The following is a 15,343-nucleotide window of genomic DNA, read 5'->3' on the forward strand; positions in this document are numbered from 1 at the left end:
AGAGAAGGGCTGTTGGGATGGGGCCATCACAGCCTTCAGAGCCGTCTGGGTGTCTGCTGCAGGTCGCGCTCCCGGGACCGGCGTCGGAGGAGGTCAAGATCTACCTCCAGAGAGAGACGGAAGTCATCCCGGTCCCGGTCCCGAGACAGACACCGGCGCCACCGCAGCCGTTCCCGGAGCCACAGCCGGGGCCACCGCCGGGCTTCCAGGGACCGGAGTGCGAAATACAAGTAACTACTCTGACTCCTTCAGTAGCTGCAACCGGAGTGAGCCCCTTCTCTTTGTGTTCCCAGGGTCTGCTGGGGGTCTGTCATCGGGGCCCGTTGGCCATACCCGGTAGGGATGGGTCTGAGGCTTTTGCCTCAGGAGCCTGGCTGGGCATCTGTGGGACTGAGTGTTGGAGCCTTGAGAATTGTGAATGGGGCCCACGGAACAGGGAGCTCTAAGCAGAGAGCAGCGGGTAGATTCAGGGCCAGGACAGTTGAGAGGCTGTGGGGGTGGTTACATGGGTATGGCTCCCTCTTGTGACCTGCTGCACACTCAGTGTCACCTCCATACACAGAACCCCTGAGATTTGTGTCCTGACCAGGTGCCTCTTGCCTCTGTTTTATTTTGTTTTTGTTGTTGTTTGTTTGAGGAAAAACAAATTAAGGTTTTTTTTTTTTTTTTTAAGTTTACTTGAGAGAGAGAGAGAGAGAGAGAGCATGTACGTGTACATGCACAAGTACAGAAGGGGCAAGTAGGGGAGAGAGAGTCCCAAGCAGGCTCTTCCCTGTGAGTACAGAGCCCGACGTGGGGTTTGAACTCAAGAACCACAGGATAGCGACCTGAGAGAAGTCAGACGCTTAACCAACTGAGCCACCAAGGCACCCCAAGGAAAAACAAATTAAAAACCATTCATACTCACACTTCAAGATAAGCACTGTGTGTGCTTGATTGTAGCCTTTTTTCCATCACGTTTACATAACGGGTCATATTTCTCATATGCACTCTTGTTTTTTGCTCCATTTACACTCAAGCGAAAGCTTACCCTATTGGGAGAAACCTCTGCACATGTTACTTTTTCATGGCTGCCTAACACTCCTTTGTGGCGTGGGCACTAGACGGCTGCCCTCTGGCCTTCTGTGGGCCTCCCCGGGTGTGCTGGGTCTTGGCCTTCCCTAACCTGGTGTTGAGGATCCGAGTTGTCAGCGCCCCAGGAGCCAGCCTGAAGGGGGATGCCAGCCTCCTCTGAGCCTCTGGTTCTCTTTTCCCAGGTTCTCCAGAGAGCGGGTGTCAAGGGAGGAGTCTTGGGAGCATGGACGCAGTGAGCGAGGGGCCGCTGACTGGAGGCTGGAGAGCTCCAACGGGAAGACAGCTTCACGGAGATCGGAGGAGAAGGAGGCTGGCGAGATCTGAGCCTACATCTGGGCCTGTAAATAGTCTGTTAAACGTTTGACACAGCCTAAAGTACCCCTTTATATTTGCTGAATACACCTCATCTTTTGTAGTTTACAATTTCTATTGTTTTGGAGCTAGCTGTGAGTTTCTAGAGATGTACAGAGTTGCTCCTGTGTTCTGGGGTTATGTTGAGTAGGAATAAATAAATCTGACAGACGGCCTCCTTACTGCTGCGGTGGGGTCTCTGCTGTCCCTCCTGTGCTCTAGAGACTTCACCATGGCCTTCCATGGTTGATGACACGCTGGATGTTCTCCGTGAGCTTTATTCACCCTCAGAAATGCTGACCTACTGTTAGACATCGCTTTGAGTGTTGGCATCTGACATGCCTTGCCGCCCTGACCAAGCAGAGCGAGGTGTGCAGAGTTGTCTGCCTGCTGGGCTGGATGTGTCCTTTCTGAGGGTCTGAGCTGCCCGGCCCCGCCCCTCAGTGCAGACCACAGCAGGCTCTGCGGGGGAGGAGGGAGGTGCCCCATCCTGCATCCACTTCTCTGGAAGGACTGCCGGTCTAGTGTGCTGTTAGCATAGCCTCAGCCTGCCTGGCTCCAGTGAACCACACTGCAGTTCCCTCTTCAGGAGTTACTTAAGGACAAAGAAAGGCCTTTGGACGGCATCCACGTGGCAGCCACAGGGTCCTCAGAGGCAGGGGTTACTGATTTGGGATCAGGTTGTAGTTCGACTCACACTCAGGAGAGGCTAGTGGTGTTCTCATGCTCTCAGCTGCTCTGTCACACGAACTCAGAGACCAAAATCAGCCCATCAGCCCTTTGGGTTGGTTTATTCTAGGAGGGAGCTTCTGATGGCCAAGTTGTGAAAACTGTCATCCCCACCCCCTTAGTGCAGAGGTTGGCCCAGTGGGCACATGGTCACTGGGTCTGGATCTTGTGCCACCAGCACCGGGAAGTGACTGGTAGCCGTGCTGTGGGCTCTGGTATCGCAGTCTGTCCCCTTCTAGGAAGATGTGTGGATAGGTGGGTACTCCTGCAGCATAGGTTTTCCCTGGCCCCCTGTCTCCACAGGGAGGAAGGGCAGTGTCAGTAGGGTGTCCGTGTCCTGCACTTGTCTGGGGCCCAGGCTGAGCCAGGAAGAAGGGGCCTTGCTGGAACATCCAGTGGGAGGCTGCCAGAGAGCAAGGGGTAAACGTCGGCTTGGTAGGTGGCGTAGACACCAAGCAGGCTGGGTGGTGGAGGTGCGTCTTGGGTTTGGGAAGTAGAGGCAGATTGGTGCAAAGCCACGAATGGGTTAAGGGTGGTCCTAGGAGGGGAGGGGCGGAGGGAATGAGGGCTGGGGTCCTGGGTGCCTGACTCGGCTCTGCAGTCCCGTGTGGGGAATGCAGAGAATGGTCTGAAGCAGGCAGGGACACCCTAGCTCAGACAGCGTGAGGGTGTGCTGCTAGGAGGCAGAGTGTCAGAAGGACCTCCTGCCTACACCCCCCATCTCCTGGAGGGTTAGGCTTTAGAAAACAAAAGAAAAACAAAACTGTAGAACAGTAGTAAAATACACGCAATTTACCTTTTTAACCTTTTTTGTTGGTTTGTTTGTTTACTTTTGAGAGAGAGTACGAGAGGGGTGAGGGCAGAGAGAGGGAGACACAGAATCCGAAGCAGGCTTCAGGCTCCAAGCTGTCAGCACAGAGCCTGATGCAGAGTTCGAACTCAGGAACCACCAGATGATGACCTGAGCCGAAGTCAGATGCTTAACCGACTAAGCCACCCAGGTGCCCCATTTCAACCATTTTGAAGTGTGCATTTGAGTGGTATTGAGTGTGTCACCATCCATGGAGGGGTGGTTTTGAAAGGGCATCCCTGGACTTAGTGAGATCTCAGCCACGAGCATGAGGCTGAGGTCAAGGCTGCAGCTGCTCCCTTCACGTGTGGGCGCTCACCAGTCTGTAGCGGAGCAAGGAGTCTGGAGCTCTTATGCTTGACTTTCCAACCTCGTTATTGGAGGCGCCCACTGCCTCTGGTGCACCCCAGGCCCCTGAGCCTCGTGGCTTTCAAGGGTTCACCAAGCTCCCGTGTGCAGGAGTGCAGCGGACACACCGTCCTGTGTTCCAGGTGGGTGGAGAGGAGGAGGTGATATTGATGGAGGCCACGCACGACACTCCCAGAGCTCCACAGCTCATCCCAGGTGGGTTTCAACAGAGGTGAGCTCCTGGTCGGGGGGATGTGGAGGGTGCCTAGAGAAAGTCACCCATAAATCATGAAGTGGCTGGGACCAGAGTTCACCACCCCACCTTGAGTCCTTGCTAAGAATACAAAAATGTGGGAAATGTTTATGGAGAAGCAGGGATGCAGGTCAGGGGGTAGTTGCAGTCCCTGAGGAGATTTGGGTGGGCCAGGCCAGCAGGTGCAGGGCCTCCAGGACCCCAAGGTCATAGTGGAATCCATGTTCCTTGGGACCACCCCAGGGCTGTGTGGTGCCCTCAGCCCCTCCCAGTTGCTGTTCCTTGAGGATTTCCCCACTACACACACAGTCCTGTCGATTGGCGGAGGACAGAGTGACCAGTACCTAGTGTGGGTTGTGGCACCTTACTGCGTAGAGGTCTGGGGCTACCTTCCAAACTCAAAATGGGGGTCTCTAGCCAGGTCGAGGGCTGCCATCTGATGAGGGGAGGGTTGGAGAGAATCTGTTGGCCTTGTTCCCTGCATGGGAGCCCATAGGATCCACAGCAGGGCCCAGCCTTGGGGAGCACCCACCCCAGGGTTCACTGGCAGGTCCTGGGCTCTCACTGCATTCTGTGGATATGTGGAGATCCTCCCTTAGGGTAATGAGGTGCACTTGGCTGGGCCTGGGAGCTAGGAGAGCTCCCTGGGCAAGGTGGTACCCATCTGTGATTGGCGTAAGGGGGAGAGGGGCTGTGCACCAGAGTGCCTTGGAAGGGACCCTTAACCTAGAAATGGGATGGTGGCCACAGTGAGGGCTGGGATCCGCATATGGTTACGCTCTGGTAAGCTTGGGACAGTTGAGTGGTTCTTAGACTTTAACAGGTACCTTAAAACAGGTTGCTACCCTGCCTCCCCGCTTCGATTTTCTGGGGAGGGGCCCCAGAAAGAATGTATTTTCATTATTTTGTAGGTCAATTTTTTTTTTTTTTTTAGTTAACATAAAATTCAACGTTTTGACCGCTTGAAAGTGGTTTATAATCTATTCCCAATGTTATGCTATCTAGCCCTATGTAGTTGCAGAACATTTTCATCACCCCAAAAGGAGACCTAGTTACCAGTAGGCAGTCACTCTCTCTGACCCAGCCCTAGACCATCGCTCCTCTACTTGCCATGTCTGTCGATTTACCTGTTGTGAACGTTTTCTGTAAGTGAAAGCACGGTAAGTGACCTGTGACTAGCTTCTTTCACTGAGCATAGTGTTTTGCAAGATGGTCCGCACCGTACCATAAACGTAACCCTCGAGAGCTGGAATGGGGGCAGCAGAGTGTTGGGGGCCAGGAGTGGCACCAGCTTCAAACCCTGAATGACCTCTCTGGGATGTGAAGTGAGATGCTGACTCAAAGAGGGGCCCCAGCTCTTGGCATCAGGGCACACGCCAAAGGTAATACTTGGACCTTAGGAAAGGGGGGTTGAGGAGTCATGTCCTCAGTTGATGACACAGTTAAATCCTCTGTCCACTGCACAGTCTGTATGCCAGCACCCCAGACAATCCCTCCCCTACTTTCCGCACATGCCCTGGGCATCCTCTGGCACATGAGGCTATGTGGTGCCACGTCGCCCTGCATGTTCTGTCACTGCTGACAAAGCTGATGGCTACTTAATGGATGGGCACAAGGTCTGGTGGGTGGCCATGGTCCCTGACCCAGCCCATGCAGGAGGACTGACCGTCCTCACAGGAGTGCCAGTGCTCCCTGCATAACACAGATCCACAGGGAAGGCTGAGGGGAAACCCTGGGGGTCACCGGATTTCCTGCGCACCTGAAGCTCTCTAGCGCTTTCTGGCCCTTTGTTCCTGCCCTTCACTCTTTTCCCTCCCTGGGGCTAATACAGCTGAGCCTGTGGGCTGGGGCTACCCTCCCAAGGCAGTTGTGCAGGGGTCACTGCCAGGGGAGGAGCACTGGTGAGAGCTGGTGAAGAAGACTGCCCCCACCACTGGACCCAGACACCTTCTTTTTGTTTTTATGGAGATATAATTGATAAATGGTGTTCTGTTAATTTCAACAACACACATATATGTTGCAAAATGGTCACCACGGGAAGTCTGCTTAACATGTCTTCACAAATTGTTTTCTGGTGGTGAAGACCGCTAAGCTGTACTCTGAGCAGCTTTCAAATATACACTATGGTGTTATTGTATATGTAATAATGTAACTATGTAATAAGGTGCAGTATTGTATATATAATGCTGTATATGTAACTAATAATATGTAATATGGTGCCATGTTACTGTATATATAATTTGGTATATATAATTAGGTAATAATATAGTGTGTTATTTGCATAATACTGTATGTAATTATGTAGTATAATACAGTGCAGTATTATATATAATACTGTATATGTAATGTAATGATATGTAATACAATGAAGTGTTCTGTATAAAATGCCATATGTAATTACTATATATGGAATACTGTGTATATATATAATTAGGTAACATATAATACAGTGCAGTATTATATATGTAATACTATGCATGTAATTATGGAACAATACAGGATAGCATTATACATAATATTGTATATGTAATTACATAACCTATAATACAGTGAAGTATATATATTTGTAATAGATGCATGTAAATATATGACGCAATTATATATAAATATAACTATAATACTGTATATTATGTAATATATAATACAGTATGCTTACTGTATGTGGAATACTGTGTATGTAATTATGTAATAATACACAATGCAGTATTACATATTCCTAGGCCTTTTTCTGAGGCTGCCGGAACCTTCTTTGGAGCTCTGAAGGTCCAGCGTGCCTGGGACTCCAGACGAGTCAGCTACTGGCTGGGCCCAGCCTCTCTCCCTACAGAAGAGGGCACGGAAGAGTTTAGAGAATAAGAAGCAAGCTCTGCATGTCCCCCTGGGTCAGGAAATGGAACGGTGTCTCAGCTCCTGGGAAACCCCCGTCTTTCCTTCGCGGCCCCTCTGTCTTCCCAGAGGTCACAGCCTCCCGACATGTGGCAGTCTTTGACACATTCGTTATTTCATTGGTCTCTGAAGACCAGGAGTCAAGACACAGCTCAACCAAGTTCTCCCTCACAGGCTGCAATCGAGGGGTCTCCTCTGGGGCTGTTCTGGAGAAGGGTCCCCACTCACATGGTTGCTGGCAGCATTTAGCTACCTTCTGGGCGTCAACAAGAGGTCCACTCCATGGGGCAGCCACAGCATGGCAGCTTGCTGCTTCAAGCCAGCAAGGAAGACCGTCTCCAAGCAAGAGAGGCGTTATTAATCATGGAAGCGACATCCAGTCCCCTTTCAGAATTTTGTGGGTTAAAAGCAAGCCGTAGCATCCACTAGCATTGCCACAGTTCAAAAAAGAAAAAAAGGGGAAAAGGAAGAAAGAAAATATAATTGCCGGTGAAGATGTGGAGGAACTGGAACCCTAAATACTGCTGGTGGAACAGAGAATAGGTCAGCTACTGTGGAGAAGAGTCCGGCAATGAGTTCCTCAACGCGTTAGAATTCTGTAACCCAACGACTACATTCCTAGATACACACCCAAGAGAACTGAAAGCAAGAACTCCGATACTTGTGTACACACGTTTATAGCTGCATTTTTCACAATAGCCAGAGGGTGAAAACAACCAAATATCCATCAGCAGCTGGATGGATAGACAGAAGACAAAATATAGAAAACGGTATGGAGGTTCCTCCAAAAATTAAATACCATGTGATCCAATAATTCCACTAGTGTGTGTTTATCCAGGGGAAGTGAAAACACTGATTTGAAGAGCTCTCTGCACTCCAGTGTTTTTTGCAGCATTATATACGAACAAAATGTGGTCTCTTCATGCAATGAAATATTATTCAGCCATAAAGATGACTGAAATTCTGATGCATACTATAGCATGGATGAACCTTGAGAACATTATGTTAAGTGAAAACGAAGCCAGAGACAACAGATCACATATATGAGCTATCTAGCATCAGTTCCGTACAGACAGTAGATAAATGATCTTCAGAGGTTCTGGGGCAGGAATGGGGCACAGGGCTTCTGGGGCGATGAAAAGGTTTGTAACTAGACAGTGGTGTTGGTTGCATAGTATGAATGTGCTAAATGCCACCGAATTGTATGCCCTAAAGTGGTTTAAAGGTTAACTTTGTTTTATTTATTGTTTATATTAAAAACAGCAAAACCCACATTCAGAAGGAGGTGGAGAGACTACAGAAGGGTATGAACACCAGGAGGTGGGGATCCTGAGGTACTTTTCTCACTGACACTTTTTGAGTCTGTGCTTTTTGTCTCTGTCCATGTGTCCAGTCTTTATCCTTTGCCGGGATCAGTGAAGTCACTTATGGTCAATATAGTTAACATATTTGGTCTTGTTGACACCATCTTATTTTGAGCTTTCCCCTTGCCATGCCCATTCTATTTCCATTTTTGCCCCCCCTTTTTTTTTTTAATTTTTTTTTCAACGTTTATTTATTTTTGGGACAGAGAGAGACAGAGCATGAACGGGGGAGGGGCAGAGAGAGAGGGAGACACAGAATCTGAAACAGGCTCCAGGCTCTGAGCCATCAGCCCAGAGCCCAGACGCGGGGCTCGAACTCCCGGACCCGGAGATCGTGACCTGGCTGAAGTCGGACGCTTAACCGACTGCGCCACCCAGGTGCCCCCATTTTTGCCCCTTTTTGAGGGGATTGTTTTAGAATAGTTTTTAATCATTTTATTAATTTTTAAACAAATGTTTACTTATTTTTGAAAGAGAGAGAACAAAAGCAGGGGAGGGGCAGAGACACAGAATCCAAAGCAGGCCCCAGCGCAGACCCCGACACAGGGTTAGAACTCAAGGACTGTGAGATTGTGACCTGAGCTGAAGTCAGATGCTTAACCAATTGAGTCGCCCATGTGCTTCAGTGTTTTATTTTTTTATTTTTAAAATTTATTTTTAGAGTGTGTGTGTGTGTGTGTGTGTGTGTGTGTGTGTGTGTGTGTGAGCAAGAGAGGGGCAGAGAGAGAGGGAGAGAGAAAATCCCAAGCAGGCTCTGTGCCGTCAGCAAAAAGCCCAACATGGGACTTGATTCCATAAACTGAGATCGTGACCTGAGCTGAAACCAAGAATTGGACCTTAACTGAGCCATCCAGGTGCCCCTGTTTTAGAGTATTTTAACTTCCTACTTTTTTCTCTCCGTTACTTTGGAAGTCAGACATTCCATTTCTATTTCATGGTTGCTCCAGAATTGACAACGTACGTGCTTAGTGTATTGTGGTATGCTAGCTGAATAATAGCCACCAAAGGTATCCAGGTCCTAATCCCTGGAACCTGTGAATGTGGCTTTATATGGCAAAAGGCTTTGGAAGGCGTGATTAAGAATTTTGAGATGGGGAGGGGCACCTGGGTGGCTCAATCGGCTAAACGTCTGACTTTGGCTCAGGTCATGATCTCACGGTTCATGGGTTCGAGCTGTATGTTGGGCTCTTCTGACAACTGGGAGCCTGGAGCCTGCTTTGGATTCTGTGTCTCCCTCTCTCTCTGCCCCTGCCCCATCTCATTTTCTCTCTCTTTCTCAGAAGTAAGCATGAAAAAAAAAATTTTAAATTTTTGAGATGGAGAAATTATTTTGGATTATCCAGATAGGCCTACTGTGATCACATGGGTCCTTATTAGAGGCAGGCAAGGGGATATGTGACTACAGAAGAAAGCAAGATACTCCTAGCTTTACGGATGGAGGAAGAGGCCCAGAACCAAGGAATGCAATTCTAGGAGCTGGAAAAGCAAGGAAATTGGTTTCCCCCCAGAGCTTCCTGAAGGAGGAGCACAATCCATCTGACATATTGACTTCAGCATAGTGAGACTGAGTTTGGACTTCTGCCCTCCCAAACTGTAATACGAGAATGGATTTGTGTTGTTGTTTTAATGTTTATTTTTATTATTAAAAAAAAATTTTTTTAACATTTATTTTTGAGACAGAGAGAGCATGAACGGGGGAGGGGCAGAGAGAGAGAGAGGGAGAAGCAGGCTCCAGGCTCTGAGCCATCAGCCCAGAGCCCGAGGCGGGGCTCGAACTCACAGACCGCGAGATCGTGACCTGGGCTGAAGTCGGACGTCTAACCGACTGAGCCACCCAGGCGCCCCATTGTTTATTTTTAGGAGGAAGAGAGCACAGGCAGGGGAGGAGGAGAAAGGGGCAGAGGCAGAATCCCAAGCAGGCTCCTGTCAGCACGGAGCTGGGTGTAGAGCTCGAACTCAGGAACTGTGACATCATGGCCTGAGCTGAAATCAAGAGTTGGACACTTGGGGTACCTGGGTGGCTCAGTCGGTTAAGCGTCCAACTTTGGCTCAGGTCATGATCTCATGGTTTGTGGGTTTGAGCCCCACATCGGGCTCTGCACTGTCAGTGCGGAGCCTGCTTGGGATTCTCTCTCCTCTCTCTGCCCCTTCCCCATATGCACTCTCTCTGTATCTCAAAATAAACAAATAAAAAGACTTAAAAAAAAAAAAAGTTGGACACTTAACCGACTGAGTGACCCAGGCGCCCCAAATTTGTGTTCTTTTAAGTCACTAAGTTTGTTAGCCAGCAATAGGAAAGTAATACAACTAGCAAAATCTAAAGTTAATAACATGTTTCCCTCCCAGATGACATAAGGACTTAAGAGCACTTAACTGCCATTGAGTCATGACTCACTTCTGACTTAGTTATTAATATCTGGTGTTTTATGTCTGTAGGGTTTTTTTTTTTTCCTTTCTAATCTCATGTGATTTTTTTTTTTTTTAAATCTCATGTGATTTTATATACAATCAGTGTTTGTGTTAGCACGTTGTTTGTTATTCATTCCTTCTTACATCTCAGGCTTCTCCCCAGGCTCACTGTCCTTCTGCCTGAAGTGCATCCTTTAATAGAGTCAGGATAGGGTGAGGCGGGATCCGGAGAATTTAATTCAGATCTATTTTTAAGTTCACTATTTCTCTCTGTGACTATGTTTTATCTGTTAAACTTAGCCATTGAATATTTATTTAATGTTTAAATTTTTAAAAATTTATTTTAGGGGCTCCTGGGTGGCTCAGTTGGTTAAGTGGCCAACTTTGGCTCATGTCATGATCTTGTGGTTCATGAGTTTGAGCCCCCTCATCGGGCTCTCTACTGTCAGAGTAGAGCCCCATTCAGGTGCTCTGTCTCCCAATCTCTCTGCCCCTCCCCCCCCCCCATGCACTCTCTCTCTCTCTCTCTCTCTCAAAAATAAACTTTTCAAAATAATAAAATTTTATTTTAGAGAGAACATGTACGGGGGGGGGGGGGGGGGAGGAGAGAGAGAGAATCCCAAGCAGGCTCCACACTCAGCATGGAGGCTGATGCAGGGCTCCATTCCACAACCGTGGGATCATGACCTGAGCCAAAATCAAGAGTCAGATTCTCAACCAACTGAGCCACCCAGGCACCCTGGGATTTTGGGTTTTTTTTTTTAATGTTTTTTAATGTTTACTTTTGAGAGAGAGAGAGTGTGAGCCAAGGAGGGGCTGGGATAGAGGGAGACACAGAAATCTGAAGTAGGCCCAGGGTCCAAGCTATTAGCACAGAGCCCAATCCGGGGCTTGAACCCGCGAACCGTGAGAACATGACCGGAGCCCAAGTTAGATGCTTAACCAACCGAGCCACCCAGGTGCCCTGCCCTTTGTGGCCTATAGTAAAGTGCCTTTATCTAGGAAGGACTTACTTCCTACTGCCAGGTGCCTATGAGGGAGTCCAGGATCGTTTTAAATGAGATCCATAGACTGAGATTTTGGGGGACCATTCAGGTGATACAAACTTGGGCTGCAGAGCCATGGAGTGTCAACATCAAATTTCGATTTATCAGGAAAAGATGTTCCCTTTTCTGCTTACCACCAAGGTATTTTTTTTTAGGCCCCCTTTTTGGGGAAAGGAGAGAATTCTCCAGTAGGTGTAGCCTTTTGGGGCCCGAGCTTTATGGGGAAGAGTCACCTATGGAGCACATCACCTTATACTGCCCCCTTTTTTACCTATGAAGAAGAAAATTCTAGCCCAATGTTGCTAGTTTTGGCAAATACCTCAGGGCCCAAGTAGTCTAGGTGCTGTGATAACCTCTCCCTCTCTGAGTCCTCGCCTTTACTTGGTTTCTGGCCAGAAGGTTCCTTATCCTCTTCTTTGCTCTTTGATGCTTTTAGGACTATTTAATCTGGATGTCTGACTGGTTCAGTCAATAGAGCATATGACACTTGATCTCAGGGTTGTAAGTTGAAACCCCACATTGGGTATAGAGCTTTATTATTTTTTTTTATTTGTTTAATGTTTATTTGTTATTGAGAGACAGAGGCAGAGCATGAGCATGGGAGGGGCAGAGAGAGGGGGAGACACAATCTGAAGCAGGCTCCAGGCTCTGAGCTATCAGCACAGAGCCCAACGCGGGGCTGGAACTCAGGAACTGTGAGATCATGACCTGAGCCGAAGTCGGTGGCTCAACCAACTGAGACACCCAGGCGCCCCTGGATATAGAGCGTTAAAACAAAAACAAAAACAAAAAAAAACCCATTGAAACCATTTGTCCAGTATTTGTAGTTAGCTGAAGTGAAACTGTGGCCTCTGTTCCAGGTTGGAAATGCCTGCTCAGAGCAGTCTGTGTTGGAGCACTGACAAGGCCCACAGCCCTGAAGGAGGAGCTGAGCGTGTCTGGAAGAAGTATCCCGCTCTCCCCTCCACCCCCCCAGATAAAGACGGAAAAAATGGGCAAGTAATTTCAGTGCATAAGATGAACTAAAAGTCGTCTACAGATCTCCAGAGGAAGGCTTCTGTGGGCTAATCTGATGACGGATACCACAGCAGGAAAATAGGGACGGACACAAATGGGCAGTTCACCGGTGCTGGGGCAGGACCCGCCTCCTCCCACCAGGTCCAGAGTCTGGAGGAGGGGCTTTCCTGCCGGGGCCCCCGAGGCCCCCGGGACCCCCAGGCCCCCAGGCCCCTCCAGCAGCCCACGGGTCGGGATCTGCGCAGGTTCTGCCGGCAGGGGGCGCCGCTCCCTCACGTTCCCAGAGGCCGGGACGGGCCGCGGTCCTGGTTGGGTCAGGGGCCACGCGGCGGGTCCGGGCCGGCTCTCCTGCACCTGGAAGGAGTCCGGGTCTCGCCCGCTGAGGGTGGGGGCGACCTAAACCTTCCCTCGATCGCCCAGGGCGCCCGGGTCTAACGACGGTGGGGTGCGACTCCGGCGTCTCCGAGACACCCCCCCCCCCCCCCCCCCACTCCGCAGACCCGCGCACGCCCCCAGAGAGAACACGCGCATGCAGGCTGAGGCTTTCTTGCGGGGACTTTACTCAAACTCTGGAACTCACGGGAGGGGCGGCTGGGCGGCGGGCGCCCCTCTCCGAGTTTAGCCGTAGCTGGAGGCCAGCGCCGAGATCACGTGGCTCAGAAACTTTTCCAGCGAGGCGTGCATGGCCGGGCTGAAGTCTCCAGGGTAGTGCCGGGCGAGGGTCACCAGCAGGCAGTGGCCCAGGAGCTGCGGAGAAAGGCAGTCGTCCCGCCCAGGGCCGTCCTTCTCCACCCCCTTTCTCGGCGACCGCTGACCCAGCGCTGGCTCGGTGCTCACCTTGAAGTTGACGGGGTCCACACGCAGCTGGCGCACGTGCAGGTCGCTCAGGGCCCACAGGGCGGTAGGCAGGTCGTCCAGGTGGGCCACGGCCCGCGTCAGCGCGTCGGCCACCTTCTGGCCGTGGGCCTTGACCTGGGCGGAGCCGGGGGTCAGGTCGAAGTGGGGGAAGTAGGTCTTGGTGGTCGGGAAGGCCAGGAAGGTCCTGCGGGAGGAATGGCTAGTGAGGTGCGATCCGAGGGCGGGGGGGGGGGGGGGGGGGCGGGGGCTTGGGGAGGAAGGGCACCAGGAGCGGCGGGGGACGGCATCCGCGCGGCAGGCGCCAAGGCGGGGAGCCGGAGGGGCGCCGGGACCTGTTCGCCCGCACCTCTCCAGGGCCTCGGTCGCGTAGACCCCAACGTTGCTCCCCAGCTTCGTCCACAGCGCGCGCACTGCCGCCCTCTCCGCGGCGGACAGCACCATAGCGGATCCGGCGTTGAGCGGCGAGCGCTCCGCGCCAGATGGCAGCACGGACGCGATTGGTGCGTCCCCGCGGCCTCCAGGGGGCGCCACGCCGCGGCCGCGCCCCGCTTCTGCTCGTAGAATAGTCCTGAGGGGTCCCGGCCCCGGTGCTGAGGGGTCCCAGAGTCTGGGACCTGCCCTATTGCCATGAACCCCGCGGCCCCATTTTTGTACTGTTTATTACATGGAAACTAAATATTTGTTATTATTATCATCAGGGGACACTGAATTTTATTCTCCCTCCCTTCCTCCCCAGCCTATTATGACATCTCTCTGAGTCTATTTTCGCACTGATTGTAAAAAAGGAACATAAAAATGTCCTCTTCCCAAGGTTGCTGTGAGAATTAAGCAGATAACAACTGTCAAGCTCATGGCATATGTTCCTTTCAGGGTAGTGAACATTTATTAAGTTCCTCCACTGTATCTCAGTGATGATACCTGCCAGGCACCACTCTACGCATTAAAAAAATTTTTTTTGGAAAATTCATATAACATAAAATTTACCATAGTAGCCATTTTTAAAGTGTACAATTCAGTGTCTTTAACCACATTCACACAATGTTGTGCAACCACAACTATCTAGTTCTTGAACTTCATCATCCGAAATGGAAACTTTGTGCCCATTAGCAGTCGCTCCACAACCCTTCCCCTCAGTCCCTGGCAACCACCAGTCTGCTCTCTGTCTCTATGGATTTGCCTATTCTGGATATTTCCTCTATGTGGAATCACACACTGTATATTCTTTTGTGTCTGGCTTCTTTCATTTAGCATGTTTTCGCTCACGTTGTAGCCTGTGTCAGTGCTCCATAGCTCTTAATGGCTGAATAATATTCCACTGTATGGAGAGACTCCACTTGATTCCTCCATTCATCCCGTTATGGACATTTGGGTTGTTTCCACCTTTAGCCCAGGCCCTCGTTTTTCCCTAATAATAAAAGAAGGAGACTGCCTCTTACTGGGAGCTCACACTGTGCCACCAGCTCTGTTAAAAGTAGCACAAACTGAGGCAGAGACCTGCCATATCATTTTCCAAGGATGACTCTTAGACTGGAAAGAAAGGACACTGCTGTTAGTTGGGGGCTCAGGCCTGGATGGCTGCCAGGACCAGACCCCTAAGCACTAGCGGCTTGCCGTGAGGGGGGGAAGAGTGTGAGAGTGCAGGCTCCCAGGCCCTGGCTTTTCTCTTTGTGCCCTGCCAGGGGGAGTCGGTGGGCCTCAGGAGGGCCAGCCTTTGGGCATTGAAGTAAATGCTGAGCTGGGCCCAAAACCAGGCCTCTGGATCCATGGTGCCCCAGGCCGTCATCATCTGCAGAGTGAATGTCCTGGAAGTGACACCAGTGAAAGAGATGCCTCCAGGAAATTGCCTGCCAACTGCCATTGCACTGTTTGCCTGCCACAATGTCATCGGCATTGCATGTGTGTTTTGTAAGCGCTTGACAGGTGTGGGGGCACTGCGGGGGACTCTGAGGAGCGTAACTTCTGGTCTTCCCCACCGCCCAACTTCAGGAAGAGCCACGGAGAGCTCAGAGGTCCAGGCTGGAGGCCCACCAGCTCTCAGCCCAAGTGTGTGCCATAAAACGTAAAGATGGAAAATCAGTTGATCATTCGAGCAAATCCGAGCTCCAATGGAAAGGTCTGAAGTGAAACGCAGGAAATGGCACTCATTCCAGAGAGAGGG

At 50.5% G+C, this 15,343-nt stretch overlaps 2 protein-coding genes across 6 annotated transcripts in view; one reads left to right on the forward strand and one right to left on the reverse strand.

The window, feature by feature from the left end:
* LUC7L (LUC7 like) overlaps positions 1 to 1,607 on the forward strand; it is a 46,330-nt gene extending 44,723 nt beyond the window's left edge. For 3 of the 4 annotated variants that reach the window (XM_047837703.1, XM_047837705.1, XM_047837706.1), the window contains exons 10-11: positions 63 to 230; positions 1,257 to 1,607. In XM_047837703.1, the coding sequence (XP_047693659.1) occupies positions 63 to 230; positions 1,257 to 1,398 (310 nt within the window). In that variant the 3' untranslated portion in view covers positions 1,399 to 1,607. Of the gene's footprint in view, positions 1 to 62; positions 267 to 1,256 lie in introns of all 4 variants that reach the window. The other variant, XM_047837704.1, reaches the window with a different exon arrangement.
* Positions 1,608 to 12,645: 11,038 nt separating this feature from the next.
* On the reverse strand, positions 12,646 to 13,806 carry HBQ1 (hemoglobin subunit theta 1). Of its 2 annotated transcripts, XM_047837709.1 has the most exons (4): positions 13,532 to 13,806; positions 13,165 to 13,369; positions 12,908 to 13,074; positions 12,646 to 12,681 (listed from the first exon to the last, which is right to left on the reverse strand). In XM_047837709.1, the coding sequence occupies exons 1-3, from the start codon at positions 13,624 to 13,626 to the stop codon at positions 12,946 to 12,948; spliced, it is 429 nt and encodes a 142-aa protein (XP_047693665.1). In that variant the 5' UTR covers positions 13,627 to 13,806; the 3' UTR covers positions 12,646 to 12,681; positions 12,908 to 12,945. The 2 variants fall into 2 exon arrangements, with proteins under 2 accessions (XP_047693665.1, XP_047693664.1); XM_047837708.1 differs by lacking the exon at positions 12,646 to 12,681 and having other exon boundaries at positions 12,871 to 13,074; positions 13,532 to 13,803.
* Between the last annotated feature and the right edge of the window lie 1,537 nt (positions 13,807 to 15,343).

The sequence above is a fragment of the Prionailurus viverrinus genome, chromosome E3 (assembly GCF_022837055.1).
Source record: "Prionailurus viverrinus isolate Anna chromosome E3, UM_Priviv_1.0, whole genome shotgun sequence".
Taxonomy (NCBI): Eukaryota; Metazoa; Chordata; class Mammalia; order Carnivora; family Felidae; genus Prionailurus; species Prionailurus viverrinus.